The sequence below is a fragment of the Gopherus evgoodei genome, chromosome 2 (assembly GCF_007399415.2).
Source record: "Gopherus evgoodei ecotype Sinaloan lineage chromosome 2, rGopEvg1_v1.p, whole genome shotgun sequence".
Classification (NCBI taxonomy): domain Eukaryota; kingdom Metazoa; phylum Chordata; order Testudines; family Testudinidae; genus Gopherus; species Gopherus evgoodei.
The window spans coordinates 45860833-45877152 of NC_044323.1; the positions used below are offsets into that span (position 1 = coordinate 45860833).

General features: G+C 51.1%; 1 protein-coding gene across 1 annotated transcript in view; it reads right to left on the reverse strand.

Annotated features, from left to right (window-relative positions):
• EFCAB1 (EF-hand calcium binding domain 1) overlaps positions 1-13963 on the reverse strand; it is a 33862-nt gene extending 19899 nt beyond the window's left edge. The window contains exons 1-2 of the mRNA XM_030550568.1: positions 13473-13963; positions 12024-12179 (exon numbers count right to left, since the gene is read on the reverse strand). Of these exons, the coding sequence (XP_030406428.1) occupies positions 12024-12179; positions 13473-13530 (214 nt within the window). The 5' untranslated portion in view covers positions 13531-13963. The remainder of the gene's footprint in view (positions 1-12023; positions 12180-13472) is intronic.
• Positions 13964-16320: the final 2357 nt, after the last annotated feature.

Consider the following 16320-nt stretch of genomic DNA (forward strand, 5'->3'; position numbering starts at 1 on the left):
ACGCAAAGCCAAACAATTCAAAATGATTTTGACAAACTAAAGAAATGGTCTGGAATAAATATCATGAAAATCAATAAGGACAAATGCAAAGTACTACAATTAGGAAGGAATAATCAATTGCACAAATATAAAATGGGAAATGACTGCCTAGGAAAAAGTATGGCAGAAAAGGATCTGAAGGTTATAAAGGATCACAAACTATCAAGAATCAACAAAGTAATACTGTTGCCAAAAAAAGCAAACATTCTGGGATGTATTAGCAGGAGTGTTGTAAGAACACATGAGAAATAATTCTTCCGCTCTACTCAGCACTGAGAAGGCCTCAACTGGAGTACTGTGTCCAGTTCTGGGCACAATACTTTGGGGCAGATGTGGGCAAAGGGGAGGGGGGAGAAATAAGAATAATCTTCAAGTACTTAAAAGGTTGTTATAAAGCGGAGGATGATAACTTGTCTTCCTTACCCCTTGAAAACAGGAAAAGAAGTAATGGGCTTAAATTGCAGCAAGAGAGAGTTAGTTAGACATTAGGAAAAACGTCCTAACTGCCAGGGTAGTTAAGCAGTGGAACAAATTACCTAGGGAGGTTGTGGAATCTCTGTCTAATGTGTTCTTAAGAACATCCAGTGACAAACATCTGTAGGTAATGGTCTAAACAACACTTAGTTCTCCCCCAGCGCAGAGGACTGGACTAGATGACCTACTCTGGTTCCTTCCAGTCCTCCATTTCTATGAGTCTATGACACAAGGCAACAATTTCTTTCATTTAGTGTAAATATGAAATTTTTTTGGCTGAAGATGTTTGTGTGTTTTGATTTGCTTCACTTTCGCAAAAATTCCCTTCCTCAACTATTCTGTTGAAAACCATATGAGCCTTAATATCCATTACTATAAGAATTTTGCATCCAGGTCTGACAGTCTTTGGCTCCAAACTCCTATTGGGGGATCTAGGCTATCACAGGTGGAATAGCCACCTTTTTCTGCTAGCTGACCTGTTGCTTTGTGGGTTTATGCGCCCCAGTAAGCAGCACAAATCCCAGAAAAGCCTAAAGGAGATCCACCATTAAAAACATATTTGCAGATAGAAGGACTTTAGCAATAATAGGCAGCCGTGGAGGAAGTCATCCAGAAAATCCAACACACGTTCTTTTCTGTACACAACACCAACAACTTTCTGCCATCTTGCACAAACCAATATGCATATTTATTTCTTCACCCTTCTCTATGATAAGAAACAAAGCTACTGCACGTAACTCTGCTATCAATGGTGCCTGTAAATACTTAGTATTATGCTTTGCATCTTAAAATTTCTTTTAGAACAATTAGTAAGTTAGGCCCAGATTCTCAGTGGTATTTATGCTTCTAACTTCAATTGAAATCAATGGGAGTTAGGCCAAGATTCTCAGTGGTATTTAAGCAGCTTAGTTACAGCAACAGCAATACTTTTATACCATTGCAGTGAACTGAAATATTACACACATGAAAATTATGTGAAAAGAAAATGACATAGGTAGAGTACAGAAATGTAAAATTAGGAAATGCCAGAATTAAGGTTGTCTGTTCAACCTTAATTCAGCCCCTCCACTCCTTTTGTATATGCATTATGATACACTCTTTAATTACATGTTCAAATACTATTTTTTCCACTGGACCGATATCTCATTCAGTCCATAGGATGATGTTTCCATATTCCTTGCATGGGGGAATGAGACCCGGTGACAGAACACCTCAGATACTTCCCCTCAGCATCTCTGTGTGTGTGAGTTAGTCAGACTCAGCTTTGCAGCATTTCCTCAGTAATGTCTCCTCAGTACCCTCCTCTAGGCACCTACATGCCAGAGGGAATTCATGCCAGCACAGTAGAGCCCCAAACCACCCCCTTTCCACCCCATGGGTTAGGGAAGGAAGCATATTTTTGTGCACTAATACTTCCATATCATTCCTGTCAGTGAAGGAAAGAAATCTATGTTGGCTCAGCAACACCTCCATGTCAATCTGCTCTCAGTGCCCCTACTCAGGAGGGTATCCACTCTGACACAGTATTCCCTAGTATTTTCCCCACTGGTACCTCATATTACAGGAAAAGAGTGGTCTATAGGCAGTAATGACTGCCTATTGCCCTCCCTATAGTGGCTCACTACAGAGAAGGAAGGTAGCTATGATACCATAATGCCCTCTTTTAGCATCGTACTTTCAGCAGCTGTGAGGAAGCTAACCATGTGGCTGCATAACATCCCTGTTCAGAAACCTCCCACACACAACAGTGGAGGGAGTTGTCCTCAGCACAGCAGTGCTTACTCATTATCTTTTCTTCATCAAAAACAAAGAAGATATTCTCTGTGCAGGAGTACCAGCACATGACCCTTCCCTTCAGCACTGTGGCATGGTGTGACCCTAAGAAGCCCTCAATACCATCTGGCAAGGGTTCGGTGTTCTGTAACAGCAACTCCTGTCAGGCCTGACAAACTCACTACAACTAGCATACTAGTGCACAGTCTTTCTCAAACAACCTCAGCTGAAACACTGCATGAAAGGACAGAGTTGCAAAATTGCTTTGGACAAGCTTAGCTTGTTAGAGTTAAGTTTTAGTCTAGCAGAAGCATTACACTTTTGTTTTACTTGTAACTTATTATTCTTATTACCCTTGCTCACTCTCTTAAAATCTTAGCCTTTGTTAATAAACTTATATTTGTTTTCACTATAGATTACAGTGCTGTGTTATATTGGAGCTAACACAGAGTTGAATCAAACAAGCTGGTCGGTGTATACTAGTCCCTCAGGAGTAGCAAATCTGGTAATTATTGCGTGTGTCCAGTCACAGGGGCTGAAGACTGCAGGGAAATGCTTCTGAGTGTGAGGAGTAGGGTGACCAGATAGCAAATGTGAAAAATCGGGATGTGGGTGGGGGGTAATAGGATCCTATATAAGAAAAAGACCGAAAAATCGGGACCGTCCCTATAAAATCAGGACATCTGGTCACTCTAGCGAGGAGGCTGGTTGTAACACTTTGGGGGTTTGCTCAGACCAGTAAGGGGTTGTGTCACCGCCTGCCCTGCAGTCCTGGGTGCTTCTGTGCTGTGCAGCTTTGGTTCAGAGCCCTGACACCAGCAACATGTTCACAGCACTATGGCCTCACCATGGCTGCCACCAGACTGGTTACTCCTTGCAGGGTGATACCAACAGACCTTCCAGTCCTGAGTCTCCCCAGAACCATCTTCCCAGTGGTATCCAGTCCCTCTCACTGGGTCCGCACAGAGGTTACTAAATATGTTGCCTCCACAGAGACAGAATACACACCAGCCTGCTAGATTAGCTGCGGATTTTACCTTTTGGTTTAATATTCAGCACTGAAATGCTTTTGTAAAAGTAAAACAAGTTTACTACTAATAGAACCTAGATGTACGTGACATCAAATAGAAGGAGTAGGGAGAGAAATGGACACAAACAAAAGTAAAAATACACTTCTAAGACTATAATCTAATTTAACAAACTAGAGTCTTACCACAGTCATTCTTCCAGCAAGGCAGCATAGGCACCAACTTCCTCTCTACCTGGGGGTTGCTCCCCCCCAGACTCTGGCCGCACTCCACCCCTTCTCCCCCAAGCCCCACTCCTTCCTGCCCTTGCTCTGCCCCTGCCCTTGCCCTGACTTCACCCTTTCCCCCAAGGCCACACCCACCCCACCTCTTTACACCCCATCCCTGGAGCATGCCCCATCCCCTCTTCTCTCTCCCCCTCCCAGCCCCTCCTGCACCACATGGAACAGCTGATCTGTGGTGGGGGGAGGCGCTGGTGAGAAAGAGGAAGCTGGCTGCTGGTGTGTGCTAAGCACCTCCTAATTTTTTTCCGTGAGTGCTCTGGCTAACATAGGCGTTGGCGTTGTTGACGCTTATGTTAGCCAAGAACCAACAAAGAGCCCAAAGCACTGGTTTACTCTGCCACCTCAGGTGAAGGATAAAGCAAAGTCTTTTTCCAGTTTCTTATATTCCTCCAAAGTTCAATGTCCTGATATCAAGAGCCAGGAAGATCAGCTTGGGGATTCAGTCTCTTGCCTACTCTGGGAAGGTGTGATGTTGGGGTGACACCATCTTGATGAATGTATCCCATCCTGGTGAATTCCCATGCAATGTTTCCTGCTGCAATTTTTACAATGCAAATGATGTCTTCCCTTCTGCCTGTGAGCTGACTGCTTTGTTTATTGCTTTGCTGATGTTTCCCTGTTGTCCATGGCTTGCAAGACAGGGGGAGTTCACAAATCTTTGTCTAAGAAAAACCTGTTTATCAACTTCTCTGACATGCCTGCTTTAAACACATTTTAGTCACATATTTCCAGCATGTCTGTATTGTTCTTTGCATGTCAACCATACATACATCATGCAAGAATATTAATGATCAGTGAGCTGATAGTTGTCCAATGATAAGGCACCTTTTAAATAAATATGACTACAATGTGTGGGGTGCACTGACCTGGTCAGGCCAATTGAGACTCACTGCTACATACTATAGCCTCTTGCCCTCTGACTTGGTATGCTCTTAGGATCACACCTCCCCCATTACAAAGTTGCAGGAGAGTTAGTCATTGAGTGACCCACATGCAGTGGGTCAGAACCCTGGACAAAGCATATGCCACCATATTTTCTTTCCCTTTTATATGTACACTCCATATCTTATTCTTGGAGCATCACATACCAAATGTTAACTGGCAAGGCAAAGTAAGGACTGGGAGAGTCCTGAGGAGTTTGTTCGGTGGTTAACTGAATGTGGGTGTCAGAAAACTGATACACAAGTTAAGCAACAGCAAACCTCTCTCTCACTGAGGTGGGGAAAACACAGTGACCCGGGTCTGGAAGAAAACATCACACAGCGGTGAGAGATCATACTCAATGCAGATGTGTCAATCAATGGCCTTTTCATAAGAAACTTCTATCTTCTGCTCTAAGCAAGAAATAAGATGGTTACTCACCTTTGAAACTGTTGTTCTTCGAGATGTGTTGCTCATATCCATTTCAGTTAGGTGTGTGTGTGCCGCGTGCACGTTTGTCGAAGATTTTTACCCTAGCAACACTCGGTGGGTCGGCTGGGCGCCCTCTGGAGTGGCGCCGGATATATACCCCTGCCGACCCAGCCACCCTTCAGTTCCTTCTTGCCGGCTACTCTGACAGTGGGGAAGGAGGGTGGGTTTGGAATGGATATGAGCAACACATCTCGAAGAACAACAGTTACAAAGGTGAGTAACTGTCTTTTCTTCTTCGAGTGCTTGCTCATATCCATTCCAGTTAGGTGATTCTCAAGCCTTACGTAGGCAGTGGGGTCAGAGTGAAATGTGGCAGAATGTAAAAACTGCTGAGCCAGAGGCTGCAGCATCTCTTGACTGTTGAACCAGAGCATAATGCGAAGCAAAGGTATGGACTGAGGACCATGGAGCTGCGCAACAGATCTCGTGGGTAGGTACACGAGCCAGCAAGGCGTAAGATGAAGCCTGAGCCCTGGTATAAGGCACAGTGATGTGGCTTGGGGAAATATGAGCCAAATCATAACAAGTGCGGATGCACGCCATCACCCAAGATGAGAGCCTCAGAGGAAACGGGTAGGCCTAACCTTTGGTCTGCTACTGCAACAGAGAGTTGGGGGGTTTTACGAAATGGTTTTGTCCAGTCAATATAAAATGCAAGCGCTCTGCGGACGTCCAGGGAGTGCAATTGTTCCCCCATTGCGTTGAGTGTGGTTAACATGAAAGGCCGAAACCACCTTAGGGAGGAAAGCCGGGTGTGGTCATAACTGCACCTTGTCTTTGTGGAACATAGTGTACGGCAGAACCACCGTAAGAGCCCTGAGCTCAGAGACTCATCTGACCGATGTAATGGCTACGAGGAAAGCTGTCTTCCAAGACAGGTGTAGCAGCGAGCAGGTCGCTAACGGCTCGAATGGGGGAGACATAAGTCTGGTTAAAACCAGGTTGAGGTCCCAGGGTGGGGCTGGGCAGTGTACTTGATGGTATAAGCGCTCCAAGCCCTTGAGGAACCTCGAAACCATAGAGTGTGAGAACACGGAACGTCCACCTTAGCCTGGGTGGAAGGTAGAGATGGCTGCCAAGTGTACCCTCAGCAATGATACTGCTAGGCCCTGCTGTTTTAGGCCAGGGGTAGTCCAAAATAGAGGGGATGGAGACCTCAGTAGGAGAAAGATCAAGTGTTTCACACCTGTAGGAGAAACGCTTCCACTCGGCCAGGTATGTTGACCAGGTGGAAGGCTTCCTGCTACCCTGGTTTAGCCACGCAGCAGCCACACCGTGAGGTGAAGAGACTGCAGGTCCGGGTGGCGAAGCCTGCCGTGGTCCTGAGTTATGAGGTCTGGGAGGAGTGGCAGGCTAATTGGGTTGGCTATCAACAGGTCGAGCAACATAGTGTATCAGTGCTGCCTGGATGATCATAATGACGCGCGCTCTGCTCCTGCAGAGTTTCAGCAGGACCCTATGAATCAGCGGGAACGGTGGGAAGGCATAAAGGAGTTGGCCCTTCCATGGCATCAGGAAAGCGTCCGAGATCGATCTCGGGGAGAGACCTTGGAAGGAGCAGAACATCTGGCATGTCCTGTTCTCGCTGTAAGCGAACAGGTCTATGTGGGGAAAAAATCCCCACTTCTGGAAAACAGAATGCATTACATTGGGGCAGATCGACCACTCGTGAGACAGGAAAGACCTGCTGAGTCAATGCGCCAAGGTGTTCCGAATGCCTGGGAGAAAGGACGCTACCAGATTTATCTAGTAGGCTATGCAAAAGTCCCAGAGATGGATGGCCTCCTGACAAATGGGGGAGGACCATGTCCCTCCTTGGTTGTTTTTGTAGCACATGGCCGTTGTGTTGGCTGTAAACACTGAGACACCATGGCCTCACAGCTGCTGCTGGAACCCCTGGCACACCAGGCGGACTGCTCTCATTTTTGGACATTTATGTGGAATGCCAGCTCCTGAGAAGACCAAAGGCCTTAAACTCAAAGGTGACCAAGGTGAGCACCCCAGCCGAGAGATGACGCGTCCGTCGTCAGGGACATTGAGGGCTGGGGCAGATGGAATGGGATCCCTGCCCACACCAGGGAGGGAGTTAGCCACCATTCTAGGGAGCCTAGGGTGCTCGAGGGAATGGTGACTATCGTGACCATTGGGTCCCTGTCCGGGCGGTACACCTAGTTGAGCCAAACTTGGAGAGGATGGAGGCGGAGCCTGGCGTGTTTGGTTACAAACTTGCAGGCAGCCATGGGACCCAGGAGACTGAGACAAGTGCGAGCCAAGGTCGTTGGGAAAGTCTGCAGATCTCGGATGATTGTTGCCGTCGCCTGAAACCGCGGCTGTGGTAAGCAGGCTCCAGCTAGATCGGAGTCCAGGATAGCTCCTTTGAAGTCTAACCTCTGCGTGGGAACCAGAGTAGATTTTTCTATAGTGATCATCAGGCCTAGACGTGTGAATAGGTCCTTGACGATGCCCACATGCTGAGTGATTTGTGTCTCAGAGTCTCCTCGGATAAGCCAATCGTCCAGATACAGAAAAATGCATATCTGACGTTGGTGGAGGTAGGCGGCGACTATGGCCATACACTTGGTCAATACCAGTGGGGCTGTAGAAAGGCCAAACAGCAGGACCGTAAACTGGAAGTACTGACGGTTGGCTAGAAAGCGGAGGTATCTCCTGCGCGGAGGGAAGATGGCAATGTGAAAGTATGCGTCCTTCATATCGAGGATGGCATACCAGTCTCCAGGATCCAAGGACGGGATAATGGTTCCCAGGGATACCATGCGGAACTTCAACCTTATCATAAACTGGTTGGGTCCTCGCAGGTCTAGGATAGGTCTGAGATCTCCGTTCGACTTGTGGATTAGGGAATAACGGGAGTAAAACCCCTTGCCCCTTTCGTCCATCAGCATCTGCACTTCTTGTAAGAGGAATTACTAATGAGAGGGGTCCCTGAAGAGGGACAGAGTAGGAACAAATTGGAGGTGGTACCCATACTCCAGTGTGTGTAGGACCCAGCGATCTGAAGTTAACTGGGATCCCGCCAGGAGGAAGTAGGAGTGGGATCCCAGCCTGTAACTGGTACGCCGCCCTCGGGTTCACCTTTGGAAGTTCGTCTTTGGTCCCGGTGGTGGTTGCAAGGGACCTTGATCTTGGCCGTCCTGGGGTCCTGACGGTCGTCTGCGACCACTTTGGCCGCGCCGCCTGCCAAAGTCCTGTCTCTGGCTAGGCACAGAGTACGGCGGTGTGGCTGGAGACGGAAAGGCCTGCGTTTGGTCACCGGCGTATGCACGCCAAGACAGCGCATTAGGACCCTGTTGTCCTTCAGGCTTTGCAGCCTGAGGCAGTCTTTGCCGTGAAGAGGCCTTTACCATCAAATGGTAAGTCCTGAATGGTATACTGCAGCTCCAGCGGGAGGTTTGAAACCTGAAGCCATGAGATGTGCCTCATGGCAACACCCGAGGCCAGAGTCCTGGCTGCTGAGTCTGCTGCATCCAAAGAGGCCTGGAGGGAAGTTCTGGCCACCTTTTTCCCACCCTCCAAGAGGGCAGCAAACTCTTGGCAGGATTCTTGAGGGAGAAGCTCCATAAACTTACCCACTGCCACCCAGGTGTTATAATTATAGCAGCTAAGCAAGGCTTGTTGATTTGCCACCCAGAGCTGTAAGGCCCCTGCAGAGTACACCTTGCGGCCGAGTAGGTTAATTCGCCTAGCCTCCTTCGATTTTGGGGCTGGCACCTGCTGGCCATGCCGTTCCCTCTCCTTAATGGACTTAACGACTAGTGAGCAGGGAGGAGGACGGAGATACAAGTAGTCGTACCCTTCAGAGGGCACCATATATTTACGCTTGACTCCCCTGGCCGCAGGAGGGATAGAGGCTGGGGACTGCCATATAGTACCGGCATTCGCCTGGATAGTCCGAATAAATGGGTAGGGCCCCTCTAGCAGGGCATCCGGGGATAGAATGTCCACTACCAGGTTCTCTACCTCCGGGACCTCCTCTACCTGGAGGTCCATGTTGAGTGCTCCCCTCCTTAGGAGGTCCTCATGGGCTCTCAGGTTGTTGGTGGCCACATCAGAATCGCGGTCCTGAGCATAAGAGCTGTCTGCGTGGGATGATACTGATGCGTGTCTGGATGGCCATTGAGGTGCTGAAAAGCCATGGGCAGAGTCTCTGTCTCTATCGGACCTTGCCCAGCTCGGCACCGGGAGGCGTACCGGTACCTGGAACGAGATCCGGACCTGCGGCCAGAGCGGTGCCGGGAGGTCAACCGAGATCTCGAGGCTCAAGGTCGGGAGCGGCTACAGGAGTCATGGTGCCTGTAGCAGTGCCGGGAGCTGGAACGGTGCCGAGAGTAGCGAGTCAGCGAATGGGATACCGACCGGTGCGGCGAGTGCGACCGGTACCAAGGAGGGGAACAACACCAGGACTGCAAGTGGCGTCAGGAGCGAGAGTGCCAAGACCTGGAGCATCTGCGGGACCGTGATCATGAACGGTGCCCCTTGGCAATGAGATCCCTCGCTGTTGGGAATGTCTTCAGTGTGGAGGGAACAGTAAGCTCAACCACAGCGCGTACTGGGAGCTGTCAGGCACCGGATTCGACGGCCCTCGTGGGACCGGGATCGACGGTGCCAACGTCGTTGGTGCCTTGGCAGGTGTCGGTGCTGGGTGATCCGACTTAGATAGGCTCTCTGGCTGCGGTGCAGTTGGCATGGAAGCTGCAGGAGCAGGGAGCTCAACAATGGTGCGTGCCGGGGAGCTGTCAGGCACTGGATTCGACGGCCCTCGTGGGACCGGGATCGACGATGCCGATGTCATCGGTGCCTCGGTAGGTGTCGGTGCCGGGTGATCCGACTTAGATGAGCTCTCTGGCTGAGGTGCAGTTGGCATGGAAGCTGCAGGAGCAGGGAGCTCAACAATGGTGCGTGCCGGGGAGCTGTCAGGCACTGGATTCGGCGGCCCTGTGGGACCGGAATTGACGGTGCCGACGTCATCAGTGCCTCTGCAGGTGTCGGTGCCGGGCGATCCAACTTAGATGAGCTCTCTGGCTGAGGTGCAGTTGGCACGGAAGCAGGAGGAGTCTTAGGCTCTCTCGACTTCAGAGAGAGAGAGTGGTGCCAAGTCGACATCAGTGCCGGCGACGGCCGGTGCCGAGAGGCCTTGGCAGTACCGGCACGGTCTGGTGCCGAGGAGGCACTTCTGCCTGCCGAATGACCAGTGCTCGGTGCCGAAGGCGGAGGGGTAAGTGCAAGTCCTGCTCCTTTTTGTTCTCGGCTTAAAAGCCTTGCAAATGGGGCACTTACCTGTCAAGAGCGATTCCCCGAGGCTTCAAACAAGAGTCGTATGGATCTCCTGTCGGCATCGGCTTGTGGCAGGCCGAGCCCGGTTTGAAACCCGGTGAGCCGGGCATGGGCTCTGGCAGTGGTACGGGGAAGGGGCTACTCCCCGAACCCCGCTAACTATTACTAAACTAACTATGCTAGTAAAGAAAAAACATTTAAAAGGATTATAACTATACAACTATATACACGATAATGAACGAGAACTACGAGTAGCTAGGGAAGTGGAGGTCAGCTAAGCCGCGCTCCACTGTTCCAACGACCAACACGGGCGGTAAGAAGGAACTGAAGGGTGGCTGGGTCGGCAGGGGTATATATCCGGCGCCAGAGCGGCGCCACTCCAGGGCGCGACCAGCCGACCCACCAAGTGTTGCTAGGGTAAAAATCTTCCGACGAACGTGCATGTGGCGCGCACACACCTAACATGGAATAAGCAAGCACTCGAAGAAGAATGTCAAATTTCTCCATAGTTTGGATTATATTTTAATAAATTGTCTTTTGGACGCCTCCAAATCAAATCACACACATCACTTCGCCTGCCATTCACAATCCCACTTGCAATTGTGCAACATCCTTGTGGCAACTACAGCAACTATTCTATTCTGTATAGGTTCTTATACACCTCTACCCTGATAAAACGCGACCCGATATAACCGGTTCACATACAATGTGGTAAATCTCTGACATGCTGCTCTGAGCAGCATGTTAAGGGCTGGGGGCTGGGGCCGAGGGGTTGGATAAGGGGCAGAGGGTCTTGGGGGCATTCAGGGGCTCCCCTCTCCAGGGTCTAGGAGGCAGGAGCTGTGGGTGGGCAATTTTGGGGCCCTGCAGTCCCAGAATGGCCCAGGGGATTAGTGGGGTGCCAGGAGCAGCCCGCTCCACTTCCCTCATCCCGGTCCCAGCCATGTTGCACAGAGGAGTGGGCTTAGGGGAAGGGATCCCCCGCGCATTCACAGGCAGTGGCGGAAGCAGAGCAGCCCAGCCCCAGCCCGCTCCACTCCACCAGCTTCCAGCTGCGGCACGCCGCTTCCTGCCACAGGTGAGTGTGGGACCTTCCCCCAACACCCCCCCGCCCTGGTGACACAGCTGGGGCTGGGGCTGCATTGAAGCAGTCAGGGGACAGGGAGCAGGGGAGTTGGGTGAGGGTGTGGTCCTGGGTGTGATTAGGGACAAGGGTCTCTGGAGGGGGCGGTCAGGGAACAAGGAATGGGGGGAGCAAAGCAAGTTCGATATAACGTGGTCCCGCCTATAGCGCGGTGAGATTTTTTGTCTCCCGAGGACAGCGTTATATCGGGGTAGAGGTGTACTGCACTCATCATCAGAATATCTGAGCACCTTCTAGTAGCGCATTAAGCAATATGACTAATATCTGTCACATTTGTTTTCTCATCTCCAGGGGGAGATTAGCATACAGTGGAGTGTCTTGTTTTGGTAGGATTTTTGTCTGGGGGGTGTTAATTAACATATATGCAGCTCCTCCTCCTTGTTTCCAGCTACCTTTACAGGCATCAAGGCTCTTGTCTGCAATGCTCTTGCAGAGCAACAAGAACGAGAAGCCAGCATTATGTGAACTGGGAACACTCTGTGGATCACTAGTACGTGCTTCACAGACCAGTTTGGACGCTGTTGCTCTATGTGTCTTTTACAGAAATCACAGCCTTTTTTAATCAGTTAATCTCACCTCGGTCCATAATCATGTCATCAGTCATCCCAAATGTGACATGCAGAATGTTTCTGAACATGTTACGATCTAAGCCAATGATGGCATGCCGATCACTGGGTTCAACCACCAGGGTGTGGAAGAGCTTTATAAGACATTCCACTTCAATTTTATTGACTGTGAAATAAAAAAAAGTTATCACAGAGGTGATAATATTAAGTTTCATACAAAACTAAGGCGAAGCTGCAATCTTAACATTGTAATAAATCTTTAACAAGTTAAAAAAACCAACGACAAAACAGAAGCCCCTTTCCTGAGGAGGCATGAGCTGTTAGGCAATTTTTCCAAAAAGAGAGGTAACACTAGCTCAGATCTATGTAAAGGAGGATACTATCATTTCATTAATTTTCAGTGGGTTTTAGACTCTGTAATGCTGTCAAGGTGAGAAATGACAAGAAAGCTATTGTTTCAGTCTGCTATTATATTTAGAAATATCACTAATGAAGCTGGAGAAATGCTATGTAAAGGCTTTTAAAATCAGGATTCATAATACGTTGGCACTTTTTTCTTTTAACTGATCCATATTTGAAATTGGTCTCTTCAGAATCAGACTGAACCACCAGCTCATCTGCTCCAATGCCATTTCCATTCCCGTGAAAATGGACTTCATGTCACAACAAAACAATATACAGTTGTTTTCAATATATCTTAAAAACTTGTGTCCATATATAGCTTAATATAGGCTTAAAGAAAGAGATAAGCATCTTCTAGCCCTCTCTCCCTTCTCTCAGCTACACATCCTTTTCTTAAATATTATAACAAATGTGTGACCAACAAGAGCTTCGTGACTTTCATTGTACTGTTCACTATATTCATTCCATGGTGACAGCTAAAGTAGACCTCACATCTTCCTACTCAAGCTAAAGGAGATTCCCAATTAGCTTTTAGCAAGGCCTTTACAAACTAATTAGTTGTGACTCCACTTTGTAGTAGACCATGTTACACATTGGCCAGGTCTTTACAACATATAGAGACAGGTATGTTCCCCATCTTAATTTCAGAGCCCAAATTTTGAGAGGCCTACAACATTGTAAGACTGTAATAGATATACAGAGTGAAATACAACATCCTGTGTGGCAGATACATGAGGGGTGAGTGGGATCCAGTGGGGCTGATTTTGTAAGGGGACCGACATGGGTTTTCTAAGGGAGTTGGAAGAGTTTTGAAGGGCCTAGTTCCACGGCAATGGGGACCTGCAGGTGAATTCCTGGGGGTTGTTTCCATGGGGATGGGGGAGCTGCATGGGGAATGCCGCCCTGGGGCGGGGCTGGGCATTAGGGGGCTGGATCCATGGAGATGAGGGTGCAGAGGAGGTGCTGGGACGGTGAAGCGGGGTTTGGGGGAACGTGGCCCTTGCTTGGCGCGGGGCTGGGAACTGCTGGGGAGCCCAGGGCCGTGCCCCGCACTCACAGTGCTTCGCGGTCCTGCACAGCGACTCCGCGAGATTCTGCAGCTTCTTCCTGTTCATGGTGCTCTCGAGCGGCGCGGCCCGCGCCCGGCAGCTGCTCTTCTCCTAGGAGCCGCACGCGATCACCATGGAAACAGAAGACCGGGGATCAGCCAATCACAAAGCAAGAGCCCGGGCCTCCCGCAAAGAGGCGGGGACTCATAAGGCGTCGTTGCCTCAGTAACGTTAGCAGCGGCTTCCTAGTCGGCTGCCCGAGTACGGAGGCGGAGCAGGTCCATTTCTCAGCGGAACCCCGTTCACACACCTGTGCTGTCAGCAGCCAGCCTAGCTCCGCAGGTCCGTGTGCACCGGGCTACACCGCCTGTGGGGGAGCGGGACCCCTGTAGTGCCCCTCCCCCCATCACCTCTGGGCCCCTCATCTCAGCTGCGGACTCAGCGGGGGCCCTGGTCGAGGCGCCTCATGGCCGCCTTCAGCTCTGACCTCTCCCTCCGAGCCGCCGGGAAGCTCCACGCCCACCCCTCCTCTCGCTCCCCTGCCACTCTGCCGAGGCGGCTCGGGTGGATCCCGCTCCGCCCCGCTGCTGCTGCGCACTGCGGCCGCTCTCCACCCTCCAACTCTCAGCTGCCTTAGGCCATGTCTACATCTAAAGTTTTGCAGCGCTGGTTGTTACAGCTGTATTAGTACAGCTGTATAGGGCCAGCGCTGCAGAGTGGCCACACTTACAGCAACCAGCGCTGCAAGTGGTGTTAGATGTGGCCACACTGCAGCGCTGTTGGGCGGCTTCAAGGGGGGTTCCGGGAACACGAGAGCAAACCGGGAAAGGAGACCAGCTTCGCCGCGGTTTGCTCTCGCGTTCCCGGAGCCACCCAGCAAACCGCAGGGAAGGAGACCTGCTTGCTCGGGGTTCCGGGAACGAGAGAGCAAACCGGGAAAGGAGACCAGCTTCGCCACGGTTTGCTCTCGCGTTCCCGGAGCCACCCAGCAAACCGCAGGGAAGGAGACCTGCTTGCTCGGGGTTCCAGGAACGAGAGAGCAAACCGGGAAAGGAGATCAGCTTCGCCGCGGTTTGCTGTCGCGTTCCCGGAGCCACCCAGCAAACCGCAGGGAAGGAGACCTGCTTGCTCGGGGTTCCGGGAACGAGAGAGCAAACCGGGAAAGGAGACCAGCTTCGCCGCGGTTTGCTCTCGCGTTCCCGGAGCCACCCAGCAAACCGCAGGGAAGGAGACCTGCTTGCTCGGGGTTCCGGGAACGAGAGAGCAAACCGGGAAAGGAGATCAGCTTCGCCGCGGTTTGCTGTCGCGTTCCCGGAGCCACCCAGCAAACCGCAGGGAAGGAGACCTGCTTGCTCGGGGTTCCGGGAACGAGAGAGCAAACCGGGAAAGGAGACCAGCTTCGCCGCGGTTTGCTCTCACGTTCCCGGAGCCACCCAGCAAACAGCAGGGAAGGAGACCTGCTTGCTCGGGGTTCCGGGAACGAGAGAGCAAACCGGGAAAGGAGACCAGCTTCGCCGCGGTTTGCTCTCGCGTTCCCGGAGCCACCCAGCAAACCGCAGGGAAGGAGACCTGCTTGCTCGGGGTTCCGGGAACGAGAGAGCAAACCGGGAAAGGAAACCAGCTTTGCCGCGGTTTGCTCTCGCGTTCCCCGAACCACCCTGCAAACCGCAGGGAAGGAGACCTGCTTGCTCGGGATTCCGGGAACGAGAGAGCAAACCGGGAAAGGAGACCAGCTTGATTACCAGAGGCTTCCTCCTTCCACGGAGGTCAAGAAAAGCGCTGGTAAGTGTCTACATTGGATTACCAGCGCTGGATCACCAGCGCTGGATCCTCTACACCCGAGACAAAACGGGAGTACGGCCAGCGCTGCAAACAGGGAGTTGCAGCGCTGGTGGTGCCCTGCAGATGTGTACACCTTCAAAGTTGCAGCGCTGTAACTCCCTCACCAGCGCTGCAACTTTCTGATGTAGACAAGCCCTTAGTCCAGGCTGTCGGGCGCTGGAGGCTTGAGAACCCGCCTCAAGTGCCATCTGCAGAGCCGCTGAGTGCTGCTGCTGAATTATAGGCTGTTCACCTGGGGAAGTAAAACTCTCTCACTCCCTCCGCTTTTGGACAGTGAGTGGCAAATCTCTGTGCTCTAGGGATCAGAGCTATTGGCCTGATTTTTTTGCACTTTGCCTTTCTTTCCAGTTTTCACTTTTCCCACTCCTTAATGGTTACTTACTGCGCAGCAGATAGTAGAGTTCTGCTGTAGGCAGGGCCAACCCTAGAGGGGTGCGGGGCCTGGGACAAATCAACCTGTATGGGCCCCTCAACATTTTTTATACCGGTGAAATCTGGTGTGGGGAGGGGACACTAGTCTTGGGAGTGGGGGCAAGGGATGATGCAGAGGCACAAGGTGGCTTGTGTTAGGGAAGCTCCCTGTGCTGGGGGGTCACAGAAAAGGGAGGGGTCCAGGGCAAAAGGGCAATGGATGGGGTCAGTCTGACAGTGGCATGTTCTGTCAGCACTAGATGCTGGTGGCCAGTGCAGCAGCAAGCAAACAAGGAAAAGAAATAAAACCCACACTTCCTGCCAGCCCCTGAGACTGGCTAGGCTGGCCTCCGAACCAACTCCAGTCCCCGGGGCTGACCTGGCCCCCCCAGGCACCCCAACCCCACCCCCCACATACTGAAGTGCAGGGTCCCCCAAAGCACAGGGCCCAGAGTGGTCATCCTGATTTGCCATACCCAAGGGATGGCTTTGGTTCTAGGCTTGCACAGTTCAGTGCCTCCAAGTCAATCTACGAAGCTTGGACTGCTTGTCTCTGCAACACCTTGCAGTGAGCAAACTCTATTGCACCTTTTACTTATAACC